The sequence below is a fragment of the Rhagoletis pomonella genome, unplaced genomic scaffold (genome assembly GCF_013731165.1).
Source record: "Rhagoletis pomonella isolate Grant_MI unplaced genomic scaffold, Rhpom_1.0 Rhpom_scaffold_00006, whole genome shotgun sequence".
NCBI classification, from domain to species: Eukaryota; Metazoa; Arthropoda; class Insecta; order Diptera; family Tephritidae; genus Rhagoletis; species Rhagoletis pomonella.
Genome location: NW_023458560.1, coordinates 52,440,337 through 52,460,130, shown reverse-complemented (window position 1 = coordinate 52,460,130; position 19,794 = coordinate 52,440,337). Strand labels below are relative to the sequence as shown.

At 33.6% G+C, this 19,794-nt stretch overlaps 1 protein-coding gene across 4 annotated transcripts in view; it reads right to left on the bottom strand.

The window, feature by feature from the left end:
• Positions 1-19,794, bottom strand: part of LOC118740930 (dual 3',5'-cyclic-AMP and -GMP phosphodiesterase 11-like) — a 307,854-nt gene that overhangs the window by 23,763 nt on the left and 264,297 nt on the right. For all 4 annotated transcript variants that reach the window (XM_036472690.1, XM_036472689.1, XM_036472687.1 and 1 more), the window contains 4 exons: positions 12,781-12,927; positions 6,878-7,220; positions 5,810-5,952; positions 54-204 (listed from right to left, as the gene is read on the bottom strand). In XM_036472690.1, the coding sequence (XP_036328583.1) occupies positions 54-204; positions 5,810-5,952; positions 6,878-7,220; positions 12,781-12,927 (784 nt within the window). The remainder of the gene's footprint in view (positions 1-53; positions 205-5,809; positions 5,953-6,877; positions 7,221-12,780; positions 12,928-19,794) is intronic.

Genomic DNA, 19,794 nt, shown 5'->3' with positions numbered 1-19,794 from the left:
ATTATTAGCTATTTTACTCTTTTGCTTTTTTTTTTTTTTGTGGTATTACTCACCTGATACGCATCTGGTATATTCACTGGTTCACCGCTCTCAGCCACATGTCCTGCAATGCCAGTGCCCCAAGCAACGCGCACTTCTTCCTGCTGTTCCATCTCTTCCACGGTGCTGCGTGGACAAACGTCGAACAATTTGGAAACGAGACATCTGAGTTAAACGATAAATAAAAGAACAAAAAATTACAATCTGTTAAAAATGTTTATGTTAAATATGTATGAATGAGAAGCAACGTTTCTGCCAAAATTTTTCCTATCGTTCACTCAAGTTGCCATGGCTATCGTTTTTCATATCTGTTACAAAAATTTCAGCAATCTCTTATGAAAATCAACACATTATCCCTAATTTATTTGCAATTCATCATAGTTAAGTTCGTTTTGTTGTTTCTTGTGGCGAAACTGCCTGGTAGCATGTGCAACATAGGGTCGCCATAAAAGTCACTATTCACAACACTTCACCCCAATGTAAGACGTAATTTGTTCTATGTATTGCCAAAAGACATCAGAAAAACGGAAGTGGATATGCTTGTGAATGTATTTATGTGCTTATTGTATGTAAGTATATATGTATGTATATACTATACATATATGTAGTTATCACTAACTATATTGCATGTAAAATTACAAGTTATTAGGCAATAAACAAAGTCGAGTTAATAACAAAACAAGCAAATTAAAAATCTATAAATCATTTTTAATCAGGGAACGTTGGTACAAAATATTATTGAGCATAAAGTTCCACAGCGCACTACAAGCCAAAAGGTCCTCCAAAGTGGCGAAAATTGATCGACATAAATTTCTGAATTGATTGATTGAATTGACTATACTTTCCAATTAATAACACTGTACAGTAATTGGCTGGGTATGGGAGCAAACCAACTTTTTTTAATAGATCATAATTAAAAAAGTAATTTCTCCGTTTTTCAAAGTTAGTCTCCAAAATTGAGACATTGGCCTTCGAAGGTCGAAATTGGACCTTGGGTAAAAAATTTGTTTTTAATTATGTAAACAACTAAAAAAGTAAAAATATAGACGTGGTTCGCCTTTTGCTCTTATTTGAACGGTATATAACTTTTTTTCAGGTGTTATAAGGTCAAAGGTCAGATTTTCGAAAAATTAATAGTCTTATATTTCAAAAAAATTTTAATTAAGTTTTAAAAAATTCCATGTGCAAGTTTTAAGTGGTAAATAAAGTAAATTTCATATCTGAACAATAATATAAAGCGTTGATATAAATGATTTTAAATATTTTTTATCATCGATATGTAAACGGGTCGCACAATTTAATGGTTTTAGCTGCCTACATAAAAGAGTTATATCGTATAAACTGTTATCTGAACAATTAGTGCTATAGGATCTTGACGATTTTTTCAGTGGACTTCGTATGATTATTTAGAAAACAGCTCAGGAAATTGCTAGGTTTAAGCCGTTCAAAAGAAAGGCTTTTAAGATAAAACCCCATATTTGAACAATCAGTTGCATGGAGGCTATAGCCTATAGGTTATAATGATCCGATCTTTGTGATTTTCACTGTAAGATTTCTATTGACAATAAGTGAAAAAAGTGCGAAACTTCATGCTCCTAGCTGCATAAATGGAGAGTTATAAGAAAAAAATTTCCCATCTGAACAGTCAGTTTTTTTGGGAGCTATATGTTACAGTGGTTGGATTTTGCCGGATCCGATAGACAGATTCACTACACTAAGCCACAAAGGCAAGCCTGTTATTATTTAAATTAGGAATCAGTTATTTAAATCATAGGGCATACATATGTATGTACTATAAAAACCAAACCAACCAATATAAAACCCAAAAAGTCAGAACTCCAAATTTTTTAAAGTTGTTTTTTATTGCTATCCCATAAATCTAACATTCGCCAAAATTTCTTTTTCGTCAACATCTTTTTTAACCTATTTACTGAGAAGGAAATTCTCCCATTTGGAAAAATTTTTATTTCAATTTTAAAAGGTTTCGGTGGGAATTTGAAATTTTTTTATGTAAATAAAATGTAAAAAAATTTGTTTTCACTAAAAATGTTATAACTTTTGAACCGTTAAATAAAGTTATAAAGAAGGGATTAACCTGTTTTCTAGGCATATTCTTGCAGGGCATTAAATTCTCTTAGAGAAAATTATTATCGAACTTTGATGAAAGACTGAAAGAAAGAACTTTTGAAAGAACAAAAGCCATTTCTTTTGGAAGTAATACAATTACAATGAAATAATTTAAAAATAAATAGTCAAAACTTGTTAATATGTGGCGGTCTTATAATTATGCAACGCATTGTGCTATTAACTTGTTTGTCTTGTGTTTAGAGAAACTTTGAATTGTTAATGTATTTGTTATTTAGGTGTCAAAATAAATATAAAAATTTGTTTGTGTTTTCAATGTGGAGAATATGTCCTCCTGGAATGTTAAAAAATTCTGGACATCCTAACCTTTGGGGTGGTCGAAAGAAAATGTTTCCAAGAAGGGTTTGGGGCACCTTCCAAACATTTTTTCTTTTGCCCAAATAGGTGCTGGTACCAAACCTTACGTTTCTCAGTATAAATTTAGAGGATGCTCATGATGTTCATAGAACCTAAGAACATTTCAAATTTAAATTATATAAAAAAATCACCAGTTTCAGTTATTATGGCAATAGCGCCTTTTTATAAAAATCATCAATATTTTTGCCAGTTTCACAGCGAGCCAGTATTGCATTTCAAGGTCATTCAGCACCCTGTAATGGTTGCAGTAGAAATATTAAAAGGAAAAAACTAAGGGGATGCCCCGTTTTCTAGGATGAAAATTTTTTTCCCCGTACAAAAATTGGACCACTTTAATGTGCATGTATAAATATTGTTTAATGGCTACTAAAATGGCAAAACATTTAATAATATTTGTCTTTTATTTATTAGCGAAAATATTTGGTTTTTACAGCCGGTGTAATTACATATTTATTTATCCTTGAACTTTCTGCTGCAAGCACGAAAAGCAGCAGAGCAGCCCACAGCACTAAACGATAAGTATAAACAAATATTATTTTAAATGTAAATGTGTGTTTTAATATGCAAAAATTAATGCGCACACAATGCATTAAAAAAAAAGCATAAAAAACTTTGGCTGTAATAAAAAAATGCTTCGACATAAATTACAATATCGAACAAATTAATTTGAAATGCAAATGAAATATGCAAAGGATTAAGTTATCAGTTAAATTAGTGAGTAGCTGAGCTTTTTATTGCTGGCTAAAATATTACGCTTAACTAATTGAGGTAAATTCAAAGAAGCGCACACTAATTTTAATTCATATGCAGATGATTTTTTTGGTATGTTTAATACAAAAAACGTATTCAATAAAGTGTAATAACCAGTTGTATTGTTGAAATATCATGGGCTTTAAAACTATAATAAACGGCTTATGCTCTTAGTGATTGCCCTTAAATTATTTTTTTATTATCATTTATGGTTTCTTTGTGGTTAGATCCATTGATTATTTTTTGGATAGCGAACTAAACAAGTTTGTCCTTGGCACTACATCAAACGCTATTAAGGTTAATCGGAAGGCTGTTGACTTACGCACATAATTCTGCTGGTATGAGAAGTTCATATCGGCGGTCACTGAAATACTACAATCTGCACTTAACTGCCTCAAAAAGTAAGCAGTATGGAAAGGGAGAGTCTGTAGTTAGCCTCCCTTTTCACTCCATGGGTTACACTTGACATACCACTTTCCTACGAAGGCAAAAGAAGGAAAGCGCTCAGTGCACTCTATTAGCACTATTAGCTAGCAAATTAGCAAATTTGCTACACTGAGAAAAATTTCCGGAGAATTTTTCCGGATCATATTTTAAGTAATATACTTTCAGTTAGATAATTAAAAAAAAATAAATACATAAATAATATAAACGAAAACCATAATTATGACTACTATTTGAAAAATAAAAAACCTGAGGGAAAAGATTCACCACTTTTTACTCAACATTAGCTTTAAGATTTCAAAACTACTTTTTTAAAGAAGCCAATTTGAAAAACTGTCTGTCGGTTTATTCTGCAAATTTAAGTGAAAATAATTTTTTCTCTTCTGCCAGTTTTCATATTACTTTCAATTAAAAATTACAATTTCTGAGGAAATACTATGATTCATAAATGTTTTTAATAGATTTGTCACCAATCTAAATAGCAAAAATTAAAATATTCAAATTAAGATATGAAAAATGTTTGGTAAATTCATCAAAAAGCCGAACATTAAAAAAAAATGTATTAAGAAATAATATCTTGATCAAACATCCAAAACTTTTACGGACTCATTCATGAAAAATAAAATAGATTTAACGCTTTGCCAGCATTTGAGGACTTTTTTGTGGAATGTTGTTACATGCCTAAAATCGGATATGATTTTCAAGATATGTTTTAGGTAAATATTAAAAAACAAAAACAAATTAATATTTTTTATGGTTATATTTTTTTTAAACCCTTAAATAAAAAAAGACAGCTTTACTGGAGTAGAATGCAAGCTTCGCTATTTACCATCTTGAATCATCGTATTAGCCGCCAAAAATGTTCAAAATTATGAAATTCAATATTTAGTTTTAGCCTCTATTCACTTTATAAGTTTTTGACTAAAAATAAATTTAAGCAAGTCATGAAAAAAGTAGATATATTTTGTAAAATTGAATTATGTATTGCGAGAAATAAAAATTGTTTCTCAAATTTTCACGCGCAAGTATTATAATTTATGCTCTGCTTTGAAATTATGCTTTTAAACAACTTCTAATTTTATTTTTTTTTTTTTTGTTCAAAGTTACAATGTCACTGAAAACAAGGAATTTTTTTTATAAATAAAAAAAAAATCCCAAAAAAAATTAAGACAATGTCACTGAAGTCAATTACATATTTTTTTTAATAAATTTAAAAGACCAAAAAAGTCAGTCCTTTATAACAAGAAATTTTAAAGAAAAATATATAAAAAAGAAAAAAAACACACAAAATATAAATGTACTAAAACCCATCTGTATGTACCAATTTATACCAACAATAATTTTAGTGGCGAATAAATCTGAACAGGTATCGCAATTTACAACATATATTTTATTTTTTATTTTTTTTAGCTGTTTTATAAAGCATTTAAGGCCTTTATTTTTACGAATTTGAGTGTTTGTTAATATTGTTTAGAAAGTAGGCAAAATATTGACATTCTGCAGGAAATTCAATTTAGAATCTTATAACTCGAGCCTTAAAGGCGCGTACTTTCTTCAATGTTCTTCGTTTTTGATGCTGTGCGCAAAAAAATATTCGAAGAACGCATTTTTAGCTTCCGTAAAATGCTGACATAAAATTTAATTATTTGAAAAAATCTGCGTACTTTATATTTCTTTCAAAACAGTATTAACTAAGAGTTTTGGATGTAGTGAGTGGGAGTAATTAACGGTTATCTTAAATTTTTATATGGAAATGAAGTCGGATTTTTTTGCTTAAAAATTACTTGTTTTCTTAATTTTATAACGAATTTAGTTAAAACCAACTACTGGGGTAATTTATGAAACTAAAGTGAATTACGCGAATTCTGTCTGATTAGTTCACACGAATTTATTCATACACACAAAAATATGTATATTTGCTTTAGTATGCAACTGACTATCATGGCCCTTATATTCCTTTACAATCATCATCATCACCCTATTCATTCTTCATTTTCTCTTAATCCAAATAAACAATGCATCAAGCAAAAAAAAAAACAATTAGATAAATTTACATTCAAAAAGGCATACTCACTTCTTGGGTCCATCAATGCCGGTACTGCAACGTCCTTGCACCAAAAACAATGAGCCACGATCGGCATTCAATAATATTGACACGTTCTGCAGGATTTTGTGACACAATGTACGCACTTCCAGTTCATTGCAGATATCCTTTACCTAATTTGCAACATTTCGCAAACGACATGTTCATCAACGATGAGGCACGTGCGACAAGCGCGTGGCAACAAGTTTGTTGTGTAGACGATTGATTGGTGGTATTTCATTGTAGTTGCGACGATATGGTGATTGCAACAAAAGGCCATTGTAGCGGTACATAACAATAGCGACATCCAATAGCCAACAGCCAACAGCCAGAGGAAACAAAAATGTTGCAAGTACATGTATATGAAAAGAGAAATTGTTAAGAAGAAATACATATGTATGTAGTAAATAGTGTAAGCAAATTGATTCAATACGAAGTTATTGTTGCTTGCTGTAGAGAAATGGGGAAATTGCTGCTGCTTTGTTTATTAATTAAAAAGTTTGCACGAGCGTTGGAGCGTACAAGTAAAAAAGGTGCAAAAATGGAAAGGAGCACAGAATTGAATTAAAAAAAAAATTCACTTTAAAAATATATTTAGTTAGTTTTGCCCACCCTACTACTACTTGGGACGGCAAAGAAAAAATTATTTATTGTATCAAAACTAATTTAACTAATTCCTTGTGAAACGGGCGTATGTATAAGTAACCACTAAACTTCTAATAAAACTATACTCATTTACTACATGCCATTATCTACTGACACTGGCTATAAATAACTAAAAATCCATTAAATGTCCAAACTACTTGAACCGTTACTAAATGTGTTTCAGTGGTAAACCCACTACGGCTACAGACCCTTCCACTCGTAAAAACGTTAGATACCCCAAAAAAAACACACAAAAAACTAAAACCAATCGCCATCACCCGCAAATTAATTAATTTATTTTTACACCACTTTTTCCCCTCATTCCCCTGCCCTTTCATTCCCACCCACATTACCCACATAGTTATTCAATACTTTTGCATGATTGCCCCATTCATAGTTGAGACAATACCTTACCAGTTCAAAAATTAGCTCCTTCTCATCCAAAGCCTTCAATTCGTTGCGTGACAAACGCTGTGGCCGATAGTAGCCCATACTGCCGTGCGCCGTCTGTCCATGATGATGATGATGGTGATGATAGTGATGAGCACCCATTGTGCCCGTTGTGCCATTGCTGTTGTTACAGTTACCACCGCCTGCGCCGCCGACATTATTGCCATTACTGCCACCAATATTGCTGTTGTTATTTGACGAGCAATCATTTTGTGTGCCTATACTTAAGAATGTCGGTGTACCGTCAATGGTGTTGACAATTGGCTTCAGTAGACCGCCACGTTCAAATTCATGCGCTGAAATTTTTCTGCAGCGTCACCAACATTGATGGAGCAGTGTCAGTAGAGGGAGCGTAATATAGGTTGAGTGAGATTGTGCGCGGTTGTGGGAGATGATTAACGGGTATCGTGAATGTTCGTTCGCCACCATGGTGAGTTATTGAAAATCATCAAACGCATAGTCAATTGGAAGAGAAAAGAAGAGGAAGAGAAGAGAAAAAAAAACAACATTTAATTAATAAGTTCTGTTTATTGTAAGGTAATTAATAGCATGCCATAGCAGATGTCAAGTCTAAATGCAAGCAATCAATTAATTAGTTGGAAAAAAAGCGCTTGGACTTGATTATAAAATACAATTTTTAAGACTACAAGAAAAATATTTTGTCGTAATAAAACTACTCAAAAATTTTCGTATTCTTTACCACGGAAAAGGAAAATGTGGTAATGTTACATGTCAGCAATAGCATAGTGTTTGATTAACCCTAATCGGGATGTTGAGAGCGACATACAAAACATTTCGCTCACGTACAATCACCATGGAAAGAAGTTTATTTAAGTCGCATTCATAGCTAAAACGCCTAAAGGTGATTAGACTAATAAGCTCCAGTTCTTTTCTTATCAAACCCTTAGAACAACTAATTGACTACCACATATGGGAAACCTAACTCAAACCCAAGCTACTACTAATGGATATAGAAGGCTCCACGCATACCAAACAAAAAAATCTTCTATTACAAGGGTTAGCAATAAGGCCACAAAGCCCGTTCAAGCTTGTCAAAAACTTCATGGAAAAACTTGGAGAATATCACCGAAATTGAGTCACCGGCCATTAACAGGAGACATGCGCACAAGTCTAATAGGGCCTCTATTATATTATTATCAGAGACATAATACCTCTAGCCTTACTCTTTAAAAAAGAGGCGTATTTGCTAGACTGCTAAATCTAGGCAGCATGTTCTCCTGACAGTTTTAAAATCATTCATAAATGGTCGCCTTGTCAGATTCATCAAACGTTATGCTAACAAAGTTATATTTTCTTAAGTTCTTCAGAGCTAGAACTCCTGCAAGGAACTCTTGTTTCCCCAAATATCCCCAACTTCTTCATCAGGTCAAAAAGTTTTTAAAATTTCGTAAAGTGCCTAAGACATATCTCTAAAATCACCGAACAGTATCAACGAATTACCAAAATATCATTACGAGTCCCGAAAAGTTACCAAAATACAAAAAAATGGTGTTTTCGAAAAATTCTGTACAGTTCATAAAGTTTCCAAAGCTGCGTGAATGTGTTAAGAGTTTCAGAAGAAAAATCTCCGAAATATAAATTCCGAAAAACAAACACTGAATATCCGAAAAAATCAGAAATAATTTTTCCGAAACATCCTGAAAGAGCTCCGCTGCAGGAAGACCTGAAGTAGCGTTAATTCGTAAAAAGAGTTAAAAATTTCCATAGGAAAACTGGAAACCCCGACCCGAAATTTGGAAAGGTATCGAGAAGTCCTAGAAGAAAAAATCTGATTTTTCCAAAAAATGCAAAATAACTTCCTAAAAATTTAGAAAACTCCGAGAATACTGGAAATTCCCGGCACTTTCGAAAAACAACCAAAACATCTCGAAAAATCGCCGCTTTTTTGGAGTTGCGGAGAAGTCCAGAAAATTCAAAGACGTTGTCAAACTCCGAAAAAATTTCAGACAAATGAAATAAGCTCGTAAATTAAACAAAAAATTACATATGTCCCGAACAATTCTGAAAGATTTAAAACAAACTCCGAAAATAGCGCAAATTCTCGGAACTTTCGAAAAAGTACTAAAACATCTCGAAAATTGGTGATTTTTTCTGAGTTGCGGAGAGGTCCAAAAAATTTAAAATTTTTGTAAAACTCCGAAAAAATATCGGCAAAATTAAGACAAATAAAATAAATGCTTAAAGCCACAAAAAATTACTTGTGTCCCGCAAAATCCTGAAAATGTAAGCAGTTTTAATTTTTTTAAAAATTAAAAAAAAAAAAATAGTACTAAAATGAACTAATTATTGAAGACCCAAAGTCTAATGAGTGCAACGCAGCTCCCTTGATGTCATGTTTCCCACTTGATATCTACAGTGAACGGCTGATAGCTAATAGAAATGTTTTTGCAAAACCGCACATCGACCAGTTGCAAAACCTTTAATTCTACAGAGGGGCGAAAGCTGTATTTTTTGCTATTTTATTTAAGCCGTTGACTTGGTAGGTCTATCTGTAATTTTACATTGTATATCTTGGTACCTGGAGTTCAGGGTTATAAAATCTCATTTTTGCCACTATGACTATTTAGGCGGTTTTGTAACTGGTCGATGGGTGGTTTTTCAGAAATTTTCAGAATTTTTGAAATCTAATGCCGAATTTCCACTAGGCATTGAAATGCCAAAAAATAAATGCCATGTGGAAATGAACTTAATGACACTTTTTGTGAACGTAATGACACGAATATATTTTTTAACACAACTTTGTCATTTGTCATTTTTGCCATTTAATGCCTAGTCCACACCATAACGATTTTTTCATTTTGCAACTTTAAGATACTTTAAAATGTTAACATAAATAAATAAATGCTTTACAGAAACAAGTATATAGCACCCACCAGCAAAAATAACGGAGCAAAAAAAGCAAAAGAAAGCAAAACAACAAATGCCCAACAACCACTGGAATGACCACCACCACCACCAGCAGTTTTTTTTTTTTTTGTGAGGTTAGCAACAAAAATGTTGAAAAGAAATCTGACCATTCTCAACTTTAGATACCCCAGTAATGTAACTTATCTTTTAACACGCCAACACTGCCTGCCAGTCAACTGAGTGGCGGCATAAATAAACAATAATGACAGCGTACACTTCCCTTAAGCGGCGTTAGTTCAGCCCAAAAGCATTACACGATGGATGAGGGTGTCCTATCGCTTGCGTGGGCCTGTCTTGTCTTTGTTATAGCACATTTATTAAATGCCAAACAGCAAACAGCTGTGCAATGAAGTGATGGAAAACAATGAACAACAACAACTGGGCGTGTAATAGACTACAAACCTCTGACCAAAAGCCGCAAGCGGAGCGCGTCATAAAAAAAAAACAGAGATGCGCTTGTAGTAGATAAAAAAGGAAATATGTATGTATGTACATACATAAGTATGCAAAACGCAAAAAAGGAAAACAGCAAAATCCAGTGGGTGAGCGTAAAATATGCCAGTGTAATACAGCAAAAGAGTATCCTTGAAATTTTTGCTTTCTAATTTGCAGTAGGGTCCTGCTAACTGTCCTCTCCATGCATATCTATTGCTTACTATTTTAAGGCGACTATTTTTAGCTTGGTAAACAATATTCACTTATTTTTTGTAAGCAAAATCTGTCAGCGTAATATGAGTGCTATTTAGTATTGTAAATGTTCCATTTAAAAGATGTCAACTTCAATTACTTTCTGCTGAAACGCCTACGCGCCGCTGGTGATGTGTTTATATTCAGCACTCAAGCTGTTTTCCACTTAAAGCCCCCTAAGCAGTAAACGATAGCTAGTGAGATATTGTCAGTTCATCTATGTATGAATTTATATAAAATAAAATCCTAGACGCACTTATACTTTTTCTATTTGTATATGGGGTATTCCATGAGTAAGTGAAACTTTGTGTCCAATTGTAGAGTAGCTTATTGAACATGGAATGCTTGATGAATCAATGCTCAATACCTGAAATTAACGTTTTTTCGAAAAAACATTTAGTTATATTATTTTATTACACTGTAAATACACTCAAAACTTCAACATTAGAAAAGTAGTTGAATACGACAACATATTTTAATATAGAAGGCTCTGCAAAATCAAGTATTCACAAAGTTATTATTTTTTTGAAGGGGGGAATAAATGTCTCGATCTTTCTGCGCCCCGAAGAAGCAATATGGCATTGAAGAAAAATAGGCATTTAAATTATATAATAGGATAAAATCACTACGGTTTAGCATGTCCAACCCGTGACTAAAAAGTTTTAAACTTCGTATTGCTTAGTTACTACTTTAGGGAGTTTTCTATAATTTCATAACTAGAGTGTGTTTATACTAAGCAGCCCTATTTCATTTCTTTTATTATATTATAAGTACCTACTTAAGAGATTTTGAAACGTTTTATCGTGTCCCGCCCGTGACAATCATTTATAATTTTTTTCTAATGATGCCTAACAATAAAAAAATAAGTTTAACGTTTCAAACCTATGTTTAATGCCACAAAACTCTGAAGTACAGGTTGACTAAACACCATAATACTGTTGGTGGGCTAAGCGATGTAGTAAAAAATTTCGCGTGGCCAGCTCGAAAAGTCAAGATAAGCATTACTATCTTAGAGACGCCAGAGAATTCTATGATGAGGGTTGCTTAACAACAATTAAAAGTCAATATTAACAATTACCTGAAAAGTTCCAACCAAGAAAATCTAGAAGTTCGCGAAACTTATAAATTCAATCCAATAAATAGCCTTTAAGTGACAAAGATATACATATGTATCTGCTTACAAGTATTCTAATGCAGATAACTTTTCGGATTAGACATCGATACACAAGATCTTTTCTGACGTTCTATGGTTTTAAGGAATAGCTAAATTTGAGCATGATTTGTCCATGAAATCAGTTTCCAAAAATAACTCAACTCGAGCCACTCTTAAGCCGGTTACTCAATGTCTGGTCAACACTAACAGCAGGTTAGACATCACTATCGACGTGATAACAGTAGTCGATATACATGTTTAGCCTGTAGTTAGTATTAGTCAGACATACATAGCTATTCTAAACAAACTTGAAAATCATTAAGGCACATTCGAAATTTCGTTGCAATCAAATGCACCGTGCAGAAGTGCATTAGGAAAATGCATATAAAATTTCATGCGTTTGCAAATAATCCTTTCTTCCATGCATTTTAATACATCAATCTGGCGACTTCTAGCTTTCGTTTGGTATAACTATTGCCCCTAAAATAGATCCTGGGGTCAGCAGTATATCGTGCGTCTTACAATGACTCCACTGTCATAAAAGTAGGTCAATTGATCTTGTATTTGACCTCTAACATTTATCATACCTAATCTCTTTGATATGGATCTCACTAGAAGCTTCCTTTCATGAAGAAAATCGTACGTGTCCCACCCGTGACAAAAGTTGTCCCACCCGTGACAGGAGAATTTTGAATTTTTTAATAATAAACAAATAATTCTTATTATGGTTTGTGCTTTGTTGGGATTGCTGGTTCTTTTCTGTATAGTAAAACATCTAATCCAGATAGAAATGTTAAGTAAATTCACAGACTTTCCTTAAAATATATGTTCTCCAAAAAGCAGTGTATTTTCTTTGTCCTACCCGTGACGGAAGAAACAGCTCAGAATTTTCCAATATAAAATCAAGTTGGAATATTTTTCGTATTTGGTAATAACTCGTATATTAGTGAACTAGGTGTAGCTTTATCAAAATGTAGAATTGCTATGTACTTTATACTTAAATTAAAAAAGAAAAACTATTTTTGCTGTACAAATGTCCCACCCGTGACGATGGAATACCCCATATTCGTTTCCTTGTAAAAATTATTTATAAACTTACCTCACAGGCGTTGTCGCTCCGGAACCACCACGCGATGAGCAACTTTGTCCGTTGGTGTGTGTAGGTGAGCCAGTCAAAGAGACATCATTTCCAGCTGAGGTGGCATGTGAAACGAGCCAGGCATCAACCACCTGTCGTGTGGCCTTTCTGCAAAGAGAATAAAGGAGCAAAATGAATGAATAAGACATCAGCAAATTTGGTTTTGTAAAACAAAAACAATTTAAAAATAAGTATCTATACACTTAGGAATACATTGTGGTAGAACTACTTTTTTGCACCCCGGTGCTCGAAAGGGCAACAAAGAAATGCATTTTCTAAATACAAATTAAGGTACACGGAAAAATACCAGTGTTATAATTTTTGTGATTTTTAGCAATAAATTTCAATAATATTTCAAAATTTATCAAATTTATATCAGAGATGATAAAAATGATTAAGACAAAAACGTGAAACCAAAGTTGAAAATGAAAGCCAAAATTAAAACTATGAGAAATACATAGGAATTAAGGTAACTGCAAGGGTAAGAGAATTTATTAAAATATTTTGATAGGAATCGAAATTAATTCAGTCATAAAAAATTTAGTTATTGAAAGTTATCGTGTTACCGATATTTATCGCATCATCGAAACTTATGGTTATCGAAATTTATCGAGCTATCCATGTTTATTTAGTTATAGCAACGTAACGAATTATTCAAATTGATTGATTTTTATTGAGTTGTCGAAATTTATAGATACAAAGACTTAGTTGTCGAAATTAACGGATAGTTATCGAGCTATAAAAATCTATGGGAAATTTCTCAAGTTAATGAAATTTATCAAGTCATCGATATTTATTGAGTTATCATTATTTATAGAGCTAAAGAAATGTATAGTGTTATCGTAATGCATCGAAATTTTAAGGTTGTCACTTAGCGAGTTATCGAACTTATTTACTTTTTAACGAGTTAGAGATTATTATAACTTATTAACGAGTTATTGAAATTTTTAAGTGGCATTCGAAATACATGGAGCTATCAAAATTAATCAAGTTATCGAAATTTTTTTAACTTATCGAAATATATCGAGCCCGCGAAAGGCACAGTTATCGAAAAAAATCAGAACAAGTCGAGTTATCGAATCTTGTTAAGCTATCGGATTTAAGTGTTTTTGAAATCCATCGAATTATCGATATTTATCAAATTATCGAAATTTATCGACAAACTGGAATGTGTCAGGTCAATTCCAAGTCCTGTCAAAGACCTTCAAAGACATAAAAAAATAGTCACGTTTTAGTTTGAAAGCAGGAGACTTTCTGGTAAGTAATTTTGTACCTCATAAGTTGAAAAATCTCTCCAAGGCTCTTAAAAAGCTAGAAAAATTGTCGAATTTCGACAGTGACTGGAACTCCTAATACATACATACATATGTATGGATATGTAAATAGGTATGAAAAACATTGATGTCTGTCGTCGTATCAAAAATGCACTTACAAATATTAAGCTATGAAATAAAGGACATTTTTTTAATAAATAAAGCCAAAGGGCAGCAGCTTAAGAAAAAGGACTGCCCTTTGAAATAAAGTACGGATGGTCACCGTTAGAATACCTAGAATACATGTCAACTTCATTTTTTGTCGTAAACTATGGATCTGTATATCATTTTTCTAGATCAGATCATTTTCCCAAGATATTTTCATTTTAAGTTTGCATTTGGAAAAAAAAAAAATTCAAACTTTATCATGGGCGTATGAGCAACACTATTTCTTGCTCCTATTTCATGCAAAAAAAAATTATTGCACATTTTCATTTTACCATTCACAACTTTTTTATTTGTCTATCGATTGTCATTGTTAGTACCTGGATTTTTGCAAAAGAACAGGCCTTAATATAAATTAAATAAAAAAAAAAAATATTAAAGAGATTTAGAAAGTGACAATTTCATACAAATTTTCGATTTATGAAGTGGTTAAAGTCTTCTTTATTTTTTATGAATTCGAGTGTGAGATTTCCCCTGCAATTTTATAAACACAAAACGAACAACTCTAACTAAAACAGACCGACAGAAAAAACCACTACCTCAACTAAAGCTATAGAGCCACCGTGGGTACTTTAATACACCTATAACTCCCCAATTCGAAGCCGTAAGGATATTGGCCTGCTTTGAATTTTTCCCATAAAATAAGAACCACTCCAATAAACTTAATCACCGTAAAATTTAGAATCACAAAAATTTTCGGTAACAAAAATGTCTTCTAAACAAAAACTCAGCGCTGGAATAAGCTGAAGCCTTGCTAATGTTCACATTAGGGTAGTCCTTCGATTATCAACATCATGGGGCGACCTTTGTTTTGTTCTACGCACAAAATAAAGACATCCACGAAAATTTCAAAATTAAAAAAAAAGGTTTGGTTGCCAGAGTTTGAAAAAATTTATTTTTATTTTTTGTTTTAACCGCAAAGTTCGACGAAATTGTTTATAAATAAGGTTTAATAATAGGTCAAATTTATCAGATTTCAAGTCAAACTTTTGTCGAATTTTTTTCAATTTTTAAAATAAATTTAAATTTTTTTCGGACTCCGGTAGCGATCTTTAAACATTGGTTTAAAGTTTTGAAATATGCATGGGTGTCCTACGTATAACATAAAGGGGTGCCCCATACGAAATTTAGGTGTTTTTTTTTATTATTAAAGTCAATCCAAGTACATTTGTCAAGTTATGCGAATCGGGTATGCACAAAGCTAATGCTAATCCCTAAACTTGCCGAAGGACGCCGAAGAGGGGGATGGACATTGAGTGAGGCACTTACATACCTTCGTTAATATTTAAAACCAAAAAATATATTTTTTTTTTGTATGCATCAGCTGCATAGCTGCATTCACCGACCACAGGATATAAATAATAAATATACAAACTGTAAGTCAAAACATGGCAACGACATGACAAGGGTCAATAAATCAGCCAACAGAATCAAAACTCGAGATACTGTACACGAGGTGTGCGCTTATTTTGCAAGGGTCATACATTTATGCACGTATGTATGTATATATATTTTTACTCAAACGTGCATCCATAAAATGCCACTACAAACCACAATAACAATAATTTGCACTAAGAGGGCAAATAAATGCATAAAAAATTATATGACCTGCCAACAACGGCAGTCATATAGCAAAAAATTTACTGCAGTGACCTAAATTTCAAATTTTTATCGAAACTCATAAAATGGTACACTTGTCTGCTTATTTTCTTTTATTGGCGTTTTAACTTTTGTTTTTTTTTTTCCTTTTTTGGTGCTTAGATTTTTACTGCAATTCTAACAAGCAAATATTTGCACAGGCTGTGTGGAGAGTTGCCTAGCGTAGTATTAGTAGTTTTTGTTTTTATTGTTGTGTATTGTGTTTGTTTTTGTCATTGTCATTATTAACTACGTATAAAGAAAGCAACTAGCTTTTCACTTTGACAGCACTTAAGGCAAATAGGCTGCATTGTTGGCCTATTGTTCATTTTGGTTACTCATACGCCCCACCCAGCTTACATATTGAGTACGCTGTGATGCTTTTGTTTTATACGCAAGTGGCGTACTTTTGTGTTTGCTAGTTACTGTAAAAGCTGCCTGCCAAGTGCACGTATAAAAATGTAGAAACGTAGTTGTGACATAACGGTGATTTAGCTTGCCATGAAAGGAGCTATTTTTAGAGGTAACTCTTTGGCTTGGTATCCTGTCATTCTCTAGGGAAGTTTTGCAAGCTTTTAAATTATGACTTTTTTCTGAAAGGGTTGGACGGAAAAAAATACGAAACAAGTAATAACTCCTAAGTAGTTAAATGAAAATAACTCCACTGATATACGAAAATTTTCTTTATTTTACACAAAAACATCACTAAACTATCGACAGTTTTTGACTTATGCCAATATTCACCATAAATGTGAGATATGTGCCACTGTTCAATAGTAAGTGTTGCCTACTTCGGTTTTGTGACAAATGGCAAAACTGCGCCCCTGTCGGAGAAACTACTGTTTCGATTTTAAGGTGGACGTATGTCAACGAGAAAGCAGCGGTGGGAGCTGTCATGGCAACCTTTCAAGAAATCGCTGTTTAGCTCTGAGCTCTCACAGGGTACTTCCCGGGACACAGTTCCCTTCGCTATTACCTCAATCAAATGAATATTCCAGAAATAATCGTCTGCCGCTTATGGCAGCTGGACTAAAAACGCCACATAGGTCACATATTGGTAAGGCTCAAGATACAATACATCGCTAGTGGAATTAAAAATCTAAATATGCCTCCATACTTACTCTTGGCGAACCAAAGAACCAGTATACATATCATCATTGATCCGAAAAAGAGCCTAGCCTAGGATGGTCCAAAAAAAAGTAAAGTCGGAATTTTAATTAAAAATCGAAAGATATTTAGAGGTCGCTCAAAGCGCTCAAAGTTTTCAATATACATATTTTATATGGGAAAAAAAATGTCTTAGAAATGGTATAGAACTCTTGAAAATCAGCATTTTTCGATCGGAAAACTCTGGTTCTCGTCAGGAGACTTTCAATAATAATATTCAATTCTCTGTTAAGGAATTTTTTTTACTACCGATTTTTTATTGGTGCCCCCATTACATTTTTTTGGAGTTCTTGGAGGTTATAAGCAGACCTATACATTAAAGTTACTATGAAAAAATGGTTAAATATATAGTTGGGTATTATTGTGGGAAATCTCCTGCAAAGAAGCAGAGTTTTCCGATCGAAAAATATTGATTTTTAAGAATTCTTTACTATTTCTAGGAAAAGTTGTTTTCTCCATGTAAAATACATAGAAAACTTTGAGCGCCTTGAGCGACCTCTAGGTTAGGTTAGGTTAGGTTGAAGTGGCTGCCAGTGACCTTACTAGCACACGTAGGCCCTTAGGTTGTGGGCCCGTTGTGATAGCACGCGAATCGTTAGAAACCTCCTACTCAAACCATTGTGTGGATTTCACGAAACCCAGAAGTTGCCGTATGCCTACCTCGGCTATGCCGGTTAGGTCTTCAAACAATCCTGAAACCATAAACTTTCGTCTTCTTCTACAAAGTGTGGAGCATTCGCATAACAGGTGTCACAAGGTTTCTAGCTCTTCTTCATTTTTGCAGCTTCTGCAGAAGTCGTTATAGGGGACCCCTAACCTCTCCGCGTGCCTTCCGATAGTAATATGGCCTGTTAGCAGATCCCCACTGCTTAGCATGAGTAGATCCTTCGACCGCTTTTTGTCACATTTTGGCCATGTAAGCCTCGTATTGTTGCAAGTGGTGAGACTAGCTCACCTGTCGCTTGATAGTTTAAGAGAAAGATCCCTTAGAAAGAGATTGCAGGTGAAGAGCGGTATGCCTAATCCCTTCCAGGCCTGCGAAAGTGAAGCAGATGTGCCCTTTCTTGCAAGCTCGCCTCCTTTTCATTGCCAGGTATGTTTCGGTGCCCCCGGAACCCATATCAGGTGAAGCGCAGGCTGCTCAGCCATCTCGTTTAGAGATCTGCGACAGTGCGCTACGGTTTTGAGCTGCATGTGACCGAGTCAGGCGCTTTAAGTGCAGCCTGACTGTCAGAGTAGATGAAGAGATCATTACATATGACTTCTCTTGTACGTAGATGTTCAACCGCCTCCCGCATAGCAGCGACTTCAGCTTGAGAGACGCTGCAGTGGTTACGTAAGCGAAATGATATTTCCAACCTCAGCCGGGCTGAGACGAATTTTTGAAGTGTTCCAATACACCGTGCCATTTTTCTTCTTACTTACACGTTCCCCAAATAAAAGACTAATATTAGTAAAATTCAGAAGAGCCTCTAATTTTTATCACTCCAAAAACAAAAAATCACTGCTCTTTCTCGATGCTATGAATGGCGATTGCAGATTTATGCAAATTAAAGGAACAAACAGACAAATATTAACTATAGAAACATGCATGTATGTACATATATGTATGTTTGTATGCGTAATTTATCGTTTTCGCTATCACAAGGAAATATTCATGTGGAAACGAACTTAAACATCGCAGGCATATGGGAACTATTTACATATACAAATAGCCCAATTTAGTATGCCGCTGCGCCATCATTTAAAGCCAAATTTATGTGCTAAGGGCCAATTTCGTACACATATGGTGGTGTGAAGCCAACAGGCGGTCAACGGCTTTGAGTCGAATATTGAAATCGATATTGAAAAAGTTGCAAATAACGGTACCCAATAAATTTTGCTGCCACACAAATGGCCGAAGCCATATGCAAAAGTATAAATTTTTTCCAATTCTCACCTTCACTCTTGCTCTCTCCCATTTTACCAAAACTGACGTTCATAAATTTTCCTTCTATAAATTTCCTCTTTCTTTTAATGGCAAATTTATTAAGTCAGCTGACTGCCTTGACTTCCGCTTGAAAGTGTCTAAATTTCGACATATGTACTTTATTTCACATTTCGTCCTTTTACTTTATCATTTTCTTTGCGCCCACTCGGCTTTTCTTCACTTCCAATTCAATTTGTAATATCACTTTGGCCATTTCTAAAGGCACGTGCCTAACCAATAACTGAATTTTTGCATTTCGAAGAATTTTGGTTGAGCTTCCACGAATTTCCAACACTTTAGTGCCCATTTAAATTTTTTTTTTTTTTTTTTTTTTGTTATTGTCACACTTAAATTTGTCTTTTGCTTCCCCATTTTCTTTAGCTTACATTTATTGCTTTGGCGCGTGTTCGCCTCTCAGTATCATTTAAATTCATTTCGCTTTCACACATAAATAAGTATTATTACAGCTGCTCGTGTTGCTGCTAATAAATTGATTGACATTGTAATATCCTTTAATATCCTGGTGTTGATAGTCGCAAATTATGGAAATTTTACTCTATGAATTTGTATGCAAATATCTTCAATTTTGCTCGCACTGGTAGGGATTTACATATAACAAAGCCCCTTATTGCGTTAATGTATAATGAAGTATGTTTATGTGTAATGTATGTATAGTTGTATAGTTGATATACAAGAGCGTTTATGCTTAGCAGACACAGACAT